Source organism: Parasteatoda tepidariorum, chromosome 5 (genome assembly GCF_982258835.1).
Source record: "Parasteatoda tepidariorum strain Cologne lab strain chromosome 5, Ptep-v5.0, whole genome shotgun sequence".
NCBI classification, from domain to species: Eukaryota; Metazoa; Arthropoda; class Arachnida; order Araneae; family Theridiidae; genus Parasteatoda; species Parasteatoda tepidariorum.
The window spans coordinates 42,672,091-42,686,428 of record NC_141759.1 but is presented as its reverse complement, the minus strand read 5'-3'; the positions used below and the strand labels follow the sequence as shown (position 1 = coordinate 42,686,428).

Genomic DNA, 14,338 nt, shown 5'->3' with positions numbered 1-14,338 from the left:
TTAATAATAATTTAATTAATTTATTAAATTAACTAATAAAAAATTGTTTTAGAAAAATTAATTGGTTCCTATGTTAAGGATTTAAACTTTAGTACGAAAAGTAATTCTAAAATGAGCTTTAACCCTTTCGCTAATGATAATCTTTTCGCTCATTAGTACTTTCGCTAATGGATAATTTGATTGACTTATTTTGCTTTCACTTTAATCAATGTTAATTCTAAAGTGTAAATATATAATTTTAATTTTGAATTAACACCTTACATGCAGGCAACTTTTCCGAAAAATGTATTACAGCTGTAATAATTTAAAATTTTAAGAAAGTGATAGGCAAGATTTTTAAAAGTTTGAGCAAACTTGTCCCGATAGCTACAACTTCAATTTTTAAAAAAAAACACGATGATCGATTGTAGTACTCACTACATATATACCGAATCATTTAGGGTTGTAGTAATCACCAATGGTTAATTTCTTTGAAAATCGGACTACTTTTAAACTTTTACCCCTTTTTAGACTTTAATATGGATCGCAGAAATTTCAAGAACGTATTTTTAAGCGACCGTACTTAAAATGTGTAACGTAAATTAAACTATTGTGACCCATACCACAACTAAACTGCTAAAATATTACCTGATTATAAACTTCATTCAAAACTAAAAGTCAGACGTAACAGCCAATCAAATGCTTCAAAAATAGGCTCCCATTTTCAAGACATACTAGATGTGAATGAGAAGAAACAAAAGTGGTTTGAGATATAAAACATGTTCCCAACGAAAAATAAGAAAAGTAACGATGATCATTAAAACTAGAAAAACTAAGGTAGCCGGGAGAGGTGGTGTGGAACTAATGTCGTTGTCTTACAGATTCAATTTCTTGAGCTTATGTATTTAATGCTAAAGAATGAGTCTGGTTAGCAGATATATCTTTTTACCCGGATTGATAACGTTTCATGCCGACACTTACTGGTTAAGGAATAAAAAATTTGAATCAAAAAAGAAATATCAGACCAACACATAATTTAATTAATGCAACGTACCGACAACTTCTTTTAACACCCTCAAATCTGCCAACTTATACGACCGATGAGAAATTATTTTCTTAGTGGTAGCAACATTAGCGTTTTGGCTTATTAAATCTTGAAGTTTAAAGTTTCAAAAGAAATTTGAGAACAACCACGATGAACCCATAATTTAAAAAATCGCCGTTGAGAAATAGTTATTATAGTGGTAGCATTAGCATTTTGGATTATTAAATCTTGACATTTAAAGTTTCAAAAGAAATTTGTGAACTACCAAGACGAATCCATAATTTTGAAGAAAAATATATAGATAAGATTTATTTGTTGGTTGATTATGATTATAGATTTATTAATAATTTTGTTTTTTAAAACTTTATTGTTACAAATTTAATTGATGTTTTACTACCACTTTGCGTAATCTTCATCAATGACCTTACAAGTTGGCAGGTATGCACACTAAAAATGTTTACGTTATTAGATCACGACTTACAATATCAAGACGGAAATGAGAATAAACTGGTAAGAAAGACTAAATTGTAGCTTGTTTTGGAAAACAATAAAATATCCATGATCGCCAAGTCTTTTCCATTTGTCCATTTTATCCATGATCACCAGAAGTTTTCAGCTATATGTAAAACTTTTTTTCGAATAAAAAGTAAATTGTAAAAAACAGTTAATAGTCAAGATTGAATTTACTCCAACCAACACCTCCTATAACTGAAAGCTTCCACACGGATTTTTGTAGGTAGTCCGATCAGACCACTATGAAGGTAAACAAGTTTACGAACGAGGCATTTATCCAAAATCTAGTAAAAATAAGATAGTGGTAGCAAATATATGTCTAAAAATTTGTTTAATTTTTGAATATGATTGGTTTGTCTTATTTACTTGTCAACCACTACAGATTCAATTTTCAAATATATATGATAAATTTCTCTCAATTACTTTAACCATACCTGCCAACTCTCCCGGATTTTGCGGGAGATTTTATTTTTATATTTAAAGTGGTAGTAAATATATACTATTTTTTTTTATAAATTTAATTTTTAAATGATTTTGATCACCACTATTCTTACAAAAATTAAGCTTATATATTAATATGCGTTACTATCATGGTTGTAAACTTAATTTTTTTCAAATACATACCCTCCAACTTATGAGGATTTTGAAAATAATTCTTTCTAGTGGTAGCGAAGCAAAGTAGAAATTTTTAAAGCAAATGGATCTCTCATAAAACTTTTATCAGAACTTAAGAATCTAGCCATATGGCCTGCACTTTTATAAGTAATAGTTGACAAGTTACGCTAAAATTAATTTTTTTTAAATATAAAGACATTAATTTTGCTACCGTCTGAAAAGAAGATTTCTGAAACTACGGAAATTCCGTAGCAGTTGGAGGGTATGCAAACACAACGTATTTGTTTGCTTAAAATTGAAGTTTTAATTCCATTTTAATACCACTGGGAAAAATGATAATGGAAGGGATTAAAAGTTGGCAGGTCTGCTTTAACTAAAGAATTTGGATTCATGCGCACAACAGGTTCACTTTTTAAATAGTCTGCGCTGACTACTTTAAAAAACCGTGTGGAGGCTTTCTGATTTAGGAGGTAATGCTCCAAACCTTAAAAAGTTTCAAATTAAATAGTTAGGCAACCATTCAGGCCTATATTAGATGAGTATTTGAAACATTTAAAATACTTCGAAAATGTTGATAAATTATTTTCATTGCATAAAACGAACATTCAGTATAATAGTCTTCTTTTACAATGTTTACATTTTTCATACATGGATAATTATAGGATATTGATAATTAATTGCCAAAATACAGTTGATAGAATATTTATAATAAACAGAATATGTATTTCATTATTTAACATATGACTGATTAGAGCACTTCAAGAAGTACAGCTCTTTTTTTACGAAAAATTAAATTTGGGAAATACAAGCGTTATATTAGTAACTGTTTTTGTGAATACAGTTCTATTTGGTAATAATAATAACAGCCAAAAGTGAGGACCGGAGAATTCCCTTGACCTAGTTTTTGAACGAGTTTTAAAAAATAATAGTTCACTTTTTGCATCTGACTTAAGAGTTCATCGGGACTTGTTTTCCCGGAATATATACATATTTAGATATAAATTTCAGATTCACACATAAATACTTATATTATCATTGTTATATGCTAGAGAATACTATCTTTTTACTGGAAAATTATTCCCAAGCACGATACACTTCTGTAACAACTATTTGTTCTAAAAGAGCTTTTTAGATAGTTTCAACATTTGTGGTCCGAAGAAACTAATGTATTAAATTTTTTACAACTGCAGGTTTCTTATGGGTAGTCTGACCAATCTATTATGAACGTATACTATTTTACGAAAGAGCCATTTAATACAAAATCTAGTAAAATTAAGAAAGTGGTAGCAAACATATCTTTAAAAATCTTTTTTGATTTATGATTGGTTTGTCTTATTAACTTGTCAACCACCACAAATTTAATTCTCAAATATATATGATAAATTGCTCTCAATTACTTTTAAAAAAGAATTTGGGTTCATGCGCTTAACTGGTTCACTTTTTAAATAGTCCGCGCAAACTACTTTTAAGAAACGGTGTGGAGGCTTTCTGATGTAGGAGGTGATAACTTAATACAATTTAACTAGATACATATACAAGAACAGAAAAAAGTTAAGATAATAGTAGTTTTTGGTGGGATTACACAACGCCTCCTATAACTGAAAGCCTCCACACGGTTTTTTTGTAGGTAATCCGATCAGACCACTATGAAAGTAAACCAATTAGTGAAAGAACCATTTAATATGAAATCTATTAAAAATTAGAAAGTGGTAGCAAATATGTGTCTAATTTTTTTTGTTAATTTATGAATATAATTGGTTTGTTTTATCTACTTGTCAATCACTACAGATTCAATTCTCAAATATATATAATAAATTTCTCTCAAGTACTTTTACAATAGAATTTGCGCTCATGCGCACAAGTGGTTCGCTTTTTAAATAATCTGCGCAGACTACTCATAAGAAACCGTGTGGAGGCTTTCTGATGTAGGAGGCGATGGATTAGAGCTCATTACCTCCAAGTCGCTAATCGTTTGGTTTTAACACTCAAGTTCTTCCGATTATTAGGGTATTTCCACTGCTACTGATAAATTTGAAATAAAACTAGAACCACTCTTGCATATTCCTGATTATTATTATGTGATTATTAATCTTTGTACCAAATATCATTATAAAGGTATATAGCTTATCTGGTACGGTCGTTGAAAACACTTTTCTGGTAAACGCATATTGTGTTTTAATGTATAAATCTTGGTTTTTAGAGAAATAATAATTCGTCATAAAAAATTTAATGATCATTCTCTTTTAAAACTGTTCTGCCTTTCGTGGAAAAAATACAATGTTTTAAAGAATTGAATGGCATAAGAAAAAAAAAAGAAGTGAATAATGTTCAAAATCGTTCAGGCTTCGCCAACAACAAGGAAATATGTTATATGTATTTATGCTTAAAATCTTTCCTCTAAGACAAAAATGAATTTTTAATACTTCTATTACATGAAGTGTCTTTAAATTCAGATGAGTTTTCGAGCTTTATTCATTGTAACAATTACAAGCTTAGAAGCATATGCATATTCATAATTACTTATTATGTTCTTTAATAATTGACATTTTTTGGCAGGGTTTTAAGGTTAAAGATTATTAAAAGCAAGATAATATTTTGTTGATGTGTAGTATGGAAAATTGTCAAAGGCAAAGGTGCAAATTTCAGTTTGAAATATTTATGAAGAAGTTTTTGAAAGAGTGTTTCTTTTAGATGTTTGTCGTGTTATGCATTAAAACAAATAAAACATTTTCTGAGCTACCTGTCTTTTATATGTCGTTATAGTGGTCCGTTTTCGTTCAATCTCTGTTTCTTCGCTCATTCTAGTCTTTATTAAAGAAACTAAAAATTAAAAATCCGAATTAATTGAGTACAGGCTATTTAATGAGCATAAAGAATTAAATGTATCTAGTTATACATTTTTATTTTGTACACAGTTAAACAAACTGAACTTTTAAAAATTTTGTTTATAAGAAATTCTAAGCGGGTATGTTTATTTTATCATCATTTTATTTAGTAAATCTTTACAATTTACACTTACTTTTTTTAAAAAAAAGTCTATTTAAGTCCAACAATTAATCTGTAATAAATATATTTTTTTCTCCAAATTTTTTGCATGTTAGAAAAGTTGGAAAAAAATAATACGAATATTTTTTTTTTACCATTTTACCGTCAAGTAGTAGAATTCACGCCAAAAATTGGAGCCACTACTGCCTTACACCAACATAGCACGAAATATAGAAGGATTTTCTTCAATTTTACTCAATGGCGCTCTAGTTCAATTGTTTATGGCTTCCATTTTATAAATGTTAAACCGATTGATGCTCCTGATTTTCACAGTAGATTTTATTTTTATTTTTGAAATAATAAGAAAATATGTACGGTTGTATTTTCTTCTTTTTTTTTAATGAAGTTGATTTTTAAAGATTTCACCCATAACTATATAAATAACTTAAATGAATTAAGAAAATCCTAACACTATGTTTAAAATATATAAAGTGTTTATGTAGTTAAAATAATCCATACTTACAATTGTGAAATCAATTATTTTAAAGCTACTACTACAAAGAAGTTTAACCAGAAATCATATATAACAGCATCAATCATTTAAACAGGGTTAGTACACACCTAAAAAATTTATAACTGGTATCAATTTTGTTATAAAAAAGCTGAAAGTTTCTTAATATTAGTTTCCACTATCGAAATGAAAATTTATCTCTGCCACCTTCGGATCTATACAGAGGAAATAACATATTCTGGTAGCTTCAAGCAGAATAATATAAAAGAAATATTAATATTACTACCACTTCTTAATTCCTTCCAGATGAGTATTAGCCCTTTTATATAAAGGCCATCTGTTAAACTTCTAAACTCAGTGGCGCGACAGCCCATAGAGGGCCAAGGCCTACTGTGCCCATCTCAGTTTTCTTGACCTTTGGGCTCTGGGGTGCAGGAGCAGATGTTCCGGTTAGGTGGTCAGCCGAACGCGAAACGCCCAGTGTTTAGTTCCCAAGCATGCTTGATACTCATTTATCGACCCACTGAAGGGATGAAAGGCTGAGTCAACCTTGCCCGGCCCGAGGATCGAACCAGGAACCTGTGGCACGACAGCGCAAAGCGCTACCGCTCAGCCACCGGGCGTCATCTGTTAAACTTCACTAAAAACATATATTTTCCGCATTGAAACAATATTTTAAAAATTCTTTCCATCTCATTATTAATTGCTCATTATTTTTTATTTAATTTAATCTTTTTATTAATAGGAATGGAATGATTATAAATTGAGATGGGAACCTGAGGAATATGGAGGTGTGTCCAAACTACATGTCCCTGCTGAGCAGATTTGGTTACCAGATATCGTTTTATATAACAAGTAAGCAGTATATGTTTGAAATATATATGTTACCGCAAAACTTGAAAATTGTTAATGTCGACGTACCCAGTTGATCTGTAGATTAAGCTTTGTATACCTGCTGAACAGATTTGGTTACCAGTTATTTTTTTGTATAACAAGCAAGCGAAATATATTTAATATATATATGTTACCTCAAAAGCTCGAAAACTGCTAATGTCGACATACCCAGTTAATCTGCAGATTAAGCTCCGTGTCCCTGCTGAGCAGATTTGGTTACCAGATATTGTTTTATATAACAAGTCAGCAAAATTCTTTTGAAATATCTATGATACGCTAAGGCTCGAAAATCGTTTATATCCATGTACTAATCTGTAGATTAACTGATTTGATGTTCGAAAGATCTAAAGTTTGGAGTTTTCCGCATTTTACCTAGGTTATGTGCGCATTAAAGACTTCCGTATCGTTAAAAATCAAAAGTTTGCTTCGTTATTTTCTATTAATAATATTTTTATTTTAATTCTCATAATTTTCATTTAATTGTAATAATACTTATAACCGCTTGATTCTTTGTATTACAGACATTTAATTGATTCATAATTGATCTAATTTGTTGGTTGATTGCATTAACTTGGCTCATTGATTATTTTCTAAAAATTAATTAATGAACTTATGTTTATTTAAGCGTACAGAAACGCTGTTTCTGTCACATAAAAGATCCTATTTTAAATGTAACGATAATATGCGGATTACCTAGATAATTTTAAAAAGGAAATAATTTTCGGCACAACTGATCACCCAAGTTGATCTGCACATTTCCTAGATAATCTGCACAATAACTGAGTTCTGCACTTTGGAGTTAACATATAAAACATCGATTATTAGGGATGATTCAAACATCATGCTAGGAAATTTAGCCGATTCTAAAACCGTTTTTTTTTCTCAGCAAAAAGAAACAAGTCGTCAACCCTCCTATGCAAATAAAAGTTTTTTTTCCTGAAATCTATTGCATTTAAATATAGTTTTGCAGTTTATAAAGAATTTTTTGTCGGATGATAGATGTCAAATATTGAATACTTTACTTTATTTATTATATTTAATTAAATATTGAATACTTTTTGACGGAAAGAACATATATACCAGTTTGCCCTGCAACTGAAATATAACCAAAAAGTAAAATTAAATGGCCCATTTCTATTGGAAAGTGAACATTTTAAATTAGAAATCTAAATGAATTATGACCTTCCTACGTTAAAGAAAAATTTGTGACATAGTCACCTTCAGAACTTAAAACTTAAACTTTGAATTATGAAGTTGTAAGAGGTTTCGCAATGGTAAAGTGTAGATTGTAAGATTAAATACTTACTATCTTAAAATTTCAAATTTTATAAATGGGTTCATTATAGCACATTTTAGTGGAAAAAAATGAAAAATATAAAATAAAATATTTAACAAAAATCATTGGTTCCTAGATTTAATAGAAAACACGTCATGGAATAAAATAAAGCTAAAAATATTCAAAAATGTTTATAAGATATTGAATAAATAAAATGCACCCAGGTAATTTTTCCTTCACTTAACATCAGAATTGGCATGGTTTAAATCACTTGATTAAATTATGCGTAATGAAAATACTTCATTAAATCCCAATAATCAAATCACATTGCTTGATCAATCACTTAATGAAAATATTTGATTAAATTATTTGATTTAAATCTTTTCATATTCATCCTAAATAAGATAGCGATTTAAACACTTGATTTTTTAAAAAATTCATTGATTTAAATGAACTATGGTTCTTTTAAGAAAATCATTATGCTTACATACCTGACAACATTCACTCTTTTCGAGAATAGATTTTCCAAGTGGTAGTAAAACAATTACCGAAAAACTATCGTCCTCAAAAATATATTTATATTTTAATTATGTTGAAATTCGCTATTGCAACGATTAATATGCTTTTATATATTTGTCGTAATTATTTATATGTAGTGGTGGTCAAACTGATTTAAAATTATTATTATAATTCAAAAATTTTAGTGAAATAACATGAATTTCGCTAGCACTTTAAATATGAAAATAAAATCTTCCGAGAAAACTGAAAGAGTTGGCAGCTATGTGCTTATTTGAATACTTTAAGTGCATTTAAAACATATTAAATACGTAGTTAGTGTTTCAAGTGTAATAAGAAAGACGTGCTCTGCCCAGAGAAACATACACTATCTTTTTTTCTTTAATTATTTCTGATCTCAAATAATTTACTCAACGTTAGATATCTGACTGGCAAATTTGCTCACCAGTCTTTTCAAACTTCAGGATTTTTAGCTTAAACAAAAATGACCGTGATTTTAATTATTCAGTAAATAACTTGTAATGTTCAAAAAAATAATTTTTTTTAATTTTTTAGATAGAAACATCAACTATTTTACCCATATTATTGTTTTTTAAATAATATTAAGAGTTGTTAATATATTTTATAGGGTGATTTGGCTACTAAATATAAAGGAATCAAACAAATCTGATTTAAATTTTAAAAAATTGATCTAAATCAAATAAATCCGATTTTTTTTATTTTATAAAAATAAATCTTGAATTTTGCCAAACCTGCTTAACTAGAAGTTAATGCTCAAAAGAAGAAAAAAAGGAGGAAAAAAAAACGCACTACCCTAAATAACTTTGCATCTATTAATCGAATCTTCACGTCCTAGGACTCAACCTTAATGGTTTGAGAGGGTGACCTCAAATATGAGAATTAATTAATGCAGACAATATCCTAAATTGCGAAATCTGACGCAAAAATATACTTTCTCTGAATGAACATACCTTACTTTTCAACCGATTTGGATTTTTGATCCCCAAAACATATGGGGTAGCCACAATCTGGAAAATATGGTCCCCATAGTATGGTCAGGAGAGCGTCTGAACCCCTTCATGTTAATTTTACTTTTTGCGTATTTCACCATGTATCCAGAACTTTTAAAGCAATTTGAAACATTTTTACACACAATTAAGAAACTCGTTTGTCCAAAGATAATTCCATGCAAAACTTTCAGTAAATATTCCTTATTTTTTATTATTTTATTTAATAATAGTCGGTAAAACTTTAGGATAGTAAGGTATATGATTTTAAACATAATTTTAAAGAATGCAATTTTACAAGACAAAATTGAAAATTTGACCAAAATCAGTCGAATAGTTTCGGAGAAATCAAATTTTAAAAAAGTCGTATTTTTAAATTATACAAAAGAGCTGGAAATATAAACATATTTACAGTCTCTCTCTCTGAAGAGGATCTTTATTTTTGTAATCTCTACATACAATTAAATAAAAAAGTTTTTGGAAATCCTAGTATAGATGAGGAAGCACATATAGCTGCGAAAATTAAGTGGAAAAAGATAAAATTAAAATTGGACTATAAATCCGTACTCTTAAGTTAATGATTAGAGCAGTGATTCTCAACCTTTTTTTGGTGCGGCACACTTTTAACGATTTCGAAATTTGACGGCACACAATGAAAAAAATTAGATTAAAAGTTGTTTAATTACCTATTTTACACTGTGTTAAATAGTTTGTGATAATAATTTTGAATGTGAAATAAAATAATATGTACTACAAAAGCACATTTATTAAGGGATTAATTATTTCTTTCGACCAATTTTTTATTAGTTAGTAACAGTTATTTTTTTGCTAGTTATTAATTGTTAGCCTTTTTTCTATAGTTATAAGCAGTTACTTTTTTTTAACATTAACTGTTATTTTTTTATGATTTCTTGTTAACTAGTTATTTTGCTAATTATTATTTGTCAGCTTAATTTTGTTAGTTATCCTTCGTTAATTTGTTTTTTATATATTTGTTTTGTTAGTTATCCTTTGTTAATTTGTTTATTAATTGCATAGCTTACTTTAATGATTAGCTCTTAAAACCTTTTTTTAAAATTTTGTGTCATATACAATTTAAGCACTTCCATATTATTTTAAGATTGTCAGAGACAAGACAATCGCCGACAAAGATGTTCACGCGTTTAAAGCGTGGAAAAATATATATATATATATATATATATATATATATATATATATAATTTTTATTACATCATTTCTAAAATTTGGCGGCACATTTTAAGAATTTGACGGCACACAAAAGTGCCGCGGTACAGTGGTTGAGAATCACTGGATTAGAGATTAGACCATAATGAATAAAAAAAATTTATAAATTTTGTTTAAATTAGAGAAATTTTGTGTTATCTATCAACTGTTCAATGAGCGATTTTCAGAAAATTGGTTAAATTTTAAAATATATATATATATATATATATATATATATATATATATATATATATATATATATATATATATATATATATATATATATATATATATATATATATATATATATTCAACAAAGTTTGAATATTTATCAGAGATGTCAGGGTGTTATGCAATTAACAACATTTACTAACCAAGCATTCCTTCCTATAATCAGTACCGAACTAATTTCTAAAATCTAGGATTCGCACGTTCGTAAGCCATTTCGAAATAATAAGTCTTCCACCAGCAATCGCATCAAACGATTTTCTAGCTAATGAACCATGAATTCGTTATCGATATAATTTTACTGGTGTCGATCTACTAAACGGTATCAGAAGTCAATTATGCCACCACCTACTTGATATGTAGCAATTAATTTTTGGAAATTTTTTTTGACCTGAATGTAACAACTAATTCGGGACGGAAGAAGTATTTTTTATCGATCTTATTTCTGAAATTAGTGAAGGTATTCTAACTACCAGATTGATAATTTTATTGGCTATGAATACTAAATAGTCTGTTAGGACTGACAGTGGGTCGGAAAAGAGGAAAAACAGGTAGTTTAATCCTTTCAATTATAGCTGGTTTTCCGGAAAGAGTTAAAACGTTGAATGCCTTGTGGGTCACCGGTGACCGACACTGAGTTTGCTCATATCGCCACGGGGGTTACCGGTGACCTACGAAGATAAGATTATTAGAAACACATAATTCGAGTAAATTTTTAATTTTTTTATATTATTATCGTTACTAAAATGGTTTAAAGAAATTAATGCGATATAGAACACACAAAAATAGTTTTATTTATACACACAGAGATGCCAACTTGCTCCGGACAGCGAATAAATATTTTCAAGTGGTAGTTTATTAATTGTGATTCTTGGTTTAATAAATTCCATTTGGTAGATTTTTATCCACCACTACTTCTAAACAATTCGTAGGTTTATGTAATTCACCACTTTTTTTTTAGATATGCCATGCTAAATCTTTTAAAAAACTAGCAAAATCTGTTATTTGCAAATTTAGTTGTTAGTTATTTACCGTGGGGCCAGACGGGCAAGCGATGTAAAGTTAGCGTGGCATTCAATGTGTTAAATAAGTTCTTACTACTCATATCTAAACTGCTAATCATTATTAACTAGCTTTTAGCCAAAATAGAAATAGTCCATAAGCCGACAGGCATAATTTAATTGTTTAATATTAAGCCTGATAAATTTTAAATATTTATATAACTCATTAATTATAATTTTCATATGTGTCTGTTTCTTAAGAGAGGTTGAAAATAATTATTATTGATAAGTCTTAGTATTCAAGAAATTTTAGTCATTTCAAAAAAACTACCAAGAAAAGAAGTAATTTTAATAAAAGTTTTCTCTTTTCTAGGGTTCAAACAGCCCTGCTACTTCTTCAAAATCTAATATCATACAATGTTTTTTTTTCTCTTTCAGTGCTGATGGTAATTATGAAGTGACCATTATGACGAAAGCAATATTGCACTATGACGGGCAAGTAATCTGGAAACCTCCAGCCATATACAAGAGTTCGTGTGGGATCGACGTAGAATATTTCCCTTTCGATGAACAGACATGTTTTATGAAATTCGGGTCATGGACATACGATGGATATACGGTATGTCGAAAATATTATATTTCCATCTCCTTTATTTTATTTAATTTAGACCATCTATCTCGAATCTATTTACCCAGATTTATTTATATAATAAAACATTACAAAGAATACAATATTTCCTTACGAATTTAACAGTCTTCAGCTGTGAACATAAGAGAATGTTCTATTAGTACCGCTTTTAAAATTCCTTATCTTCAAACATTGAAAGTTGTATAAAAACTATTCAGTGTTGTTGTCGTTGGCCATTAAGGTAGGTGAGGTGCAATTGTTCTTGTTTTTCAGTGGCGCCATCTATTGCCAAGAATTCTACTTCTGTAGCATCCGTACGTCATACCCGTTTTATAGGGCAGACTCATACACACATTCATTCATTCATTCACAGATAGTAATTCTGACTTGAACAAGAGAACGATTAATCACCAATTCAGTACCCCCAGAAGTATAATTTTTCATGGGAACAAGGACCGACTAATTTTGCGCGTACCAGTACTACACGGGGAATCTTCGGCCGACTGGATTCGAACTGACATTCCGACGAGCATGAGTCTAGTGACCTGCCAACCAGGATGTCCCAGCACAACTATTTAGTGCAAATTTTGGATGTTTAAGACTTGTGGTTATACAGAGTCTAAGTTATCATGTCTTTCTAACAAAATACATTATATTGAATGTATTAATAAAATATTGTTGACAATAGAATAATTAACTAACTATATTATGCGTCAAAGAAGAATAAATATTATGGTTAAGCAATATGCGTTGAACAAGGCAACATAATGAGCATTTAAATTATTTCTAACTTAAGATATATTTGACTTAAAACATATCAATAAAATAATTTGAAATATGATTTCTTTTTTCATAATCTGATAGGGCTCGATACGTTACCATTTTAAACAGTTTGTACATCAAATAATTTGTAAACAATTTATGCAGTTGTATCGCTTGCAACATCATCTATACATCTATAGGTATACGTTTTACTTCACTAATGGGCTGTAACCAATAAAATTAAAATGGGATACAGACTGCCTAAAATAACTTTATCTTAGGACTCGATAGATTAAAAAAAATACAAAAAAATGTTTTCATTTAATAATAAATAAATAAAAACATCAATATTTTTTTTTATGTATGACTACTTTATTCATAATCTGATGAAACTCGATACATTACCATTTTAAACAGTTTGTACACCAAACACTTTGCTAATGTTTTTATCGGTCACAGCATCACCTATGAATTAAAATGCTTAAGCCTAAAAGTCAAATTGAGTTACTTTCTTCTGAAGAATCCGAATCTGCAATGAAAAATGGGGGGGGGCTAAGTTTAAGATTCCATAGTTGCCCCTCTCTCCACCTAAAGATTAAGAAGAACGAAGAAGAAAAACTATTCAAACGGAATATTAAAAAAAAAAGATTTTATTTTAAAAAAATTCCTCATATTGTATTAATCTTTGTTGTGCTATATATATATATATATATATATATATATATATATATATATATATATATATATATATATATATATATATATATATATATAGATAGATAGATAGATAGATATATAATGCATTAAATAAGCAATATTCGTTGGCAAGGACGGCATACCTTCCACCTTATATAAGTTCATATAGTTATTTTGTAATACAATCAGAATACAAAAAAGTAATGGGCGAATCGTAGCATTGTCTTCTGAAGAATTATATCATCAAAGTAATGTAACAAAAGCACTGAAATTGCTATCAGATACGTAGAAAGAAAACAGAAAACTGAGACCAGTCTACCAGATAAAAAAAATCAAAAGCAGACTCCATCGAATGATATCTTTAGGATGTCCCAGAGCATCCCAGAGATATCGACTTCTCATATTCTTCCACCATACATAATCACCACAGCAATTCTTTCTCTTATTTCTAAGACGCA

At 29.0% G+C, this 14,338-nt stretch overlaps 1 protein-coding gene across 1 annotated transcript in view; it reads left to right on the top strand.

Annotated features, from left to right (window-relative positions):
- LOC107451538 (acetylcholine receptor subunit alpha-like 1) overlaps positions 1-14,338 on the top strand; it is a 128,041-nt gene that overhangs the window by 29,975 nt on the left and 83,728 nt on the right. The window contains exons 3-4 of the mRNA XM_087163781.1: positions 6,394-6,503; positions 12,233-12,413. Coding sequence (XP_087019907.1) covers positions 6,394-6,503; positions 12,233-12,413 — 291 coding nt within the window. The remainder of the gene's footprint in view (positions 1-6,393; positions 6,504-12,232; positions 12,414-14,338) is intronic.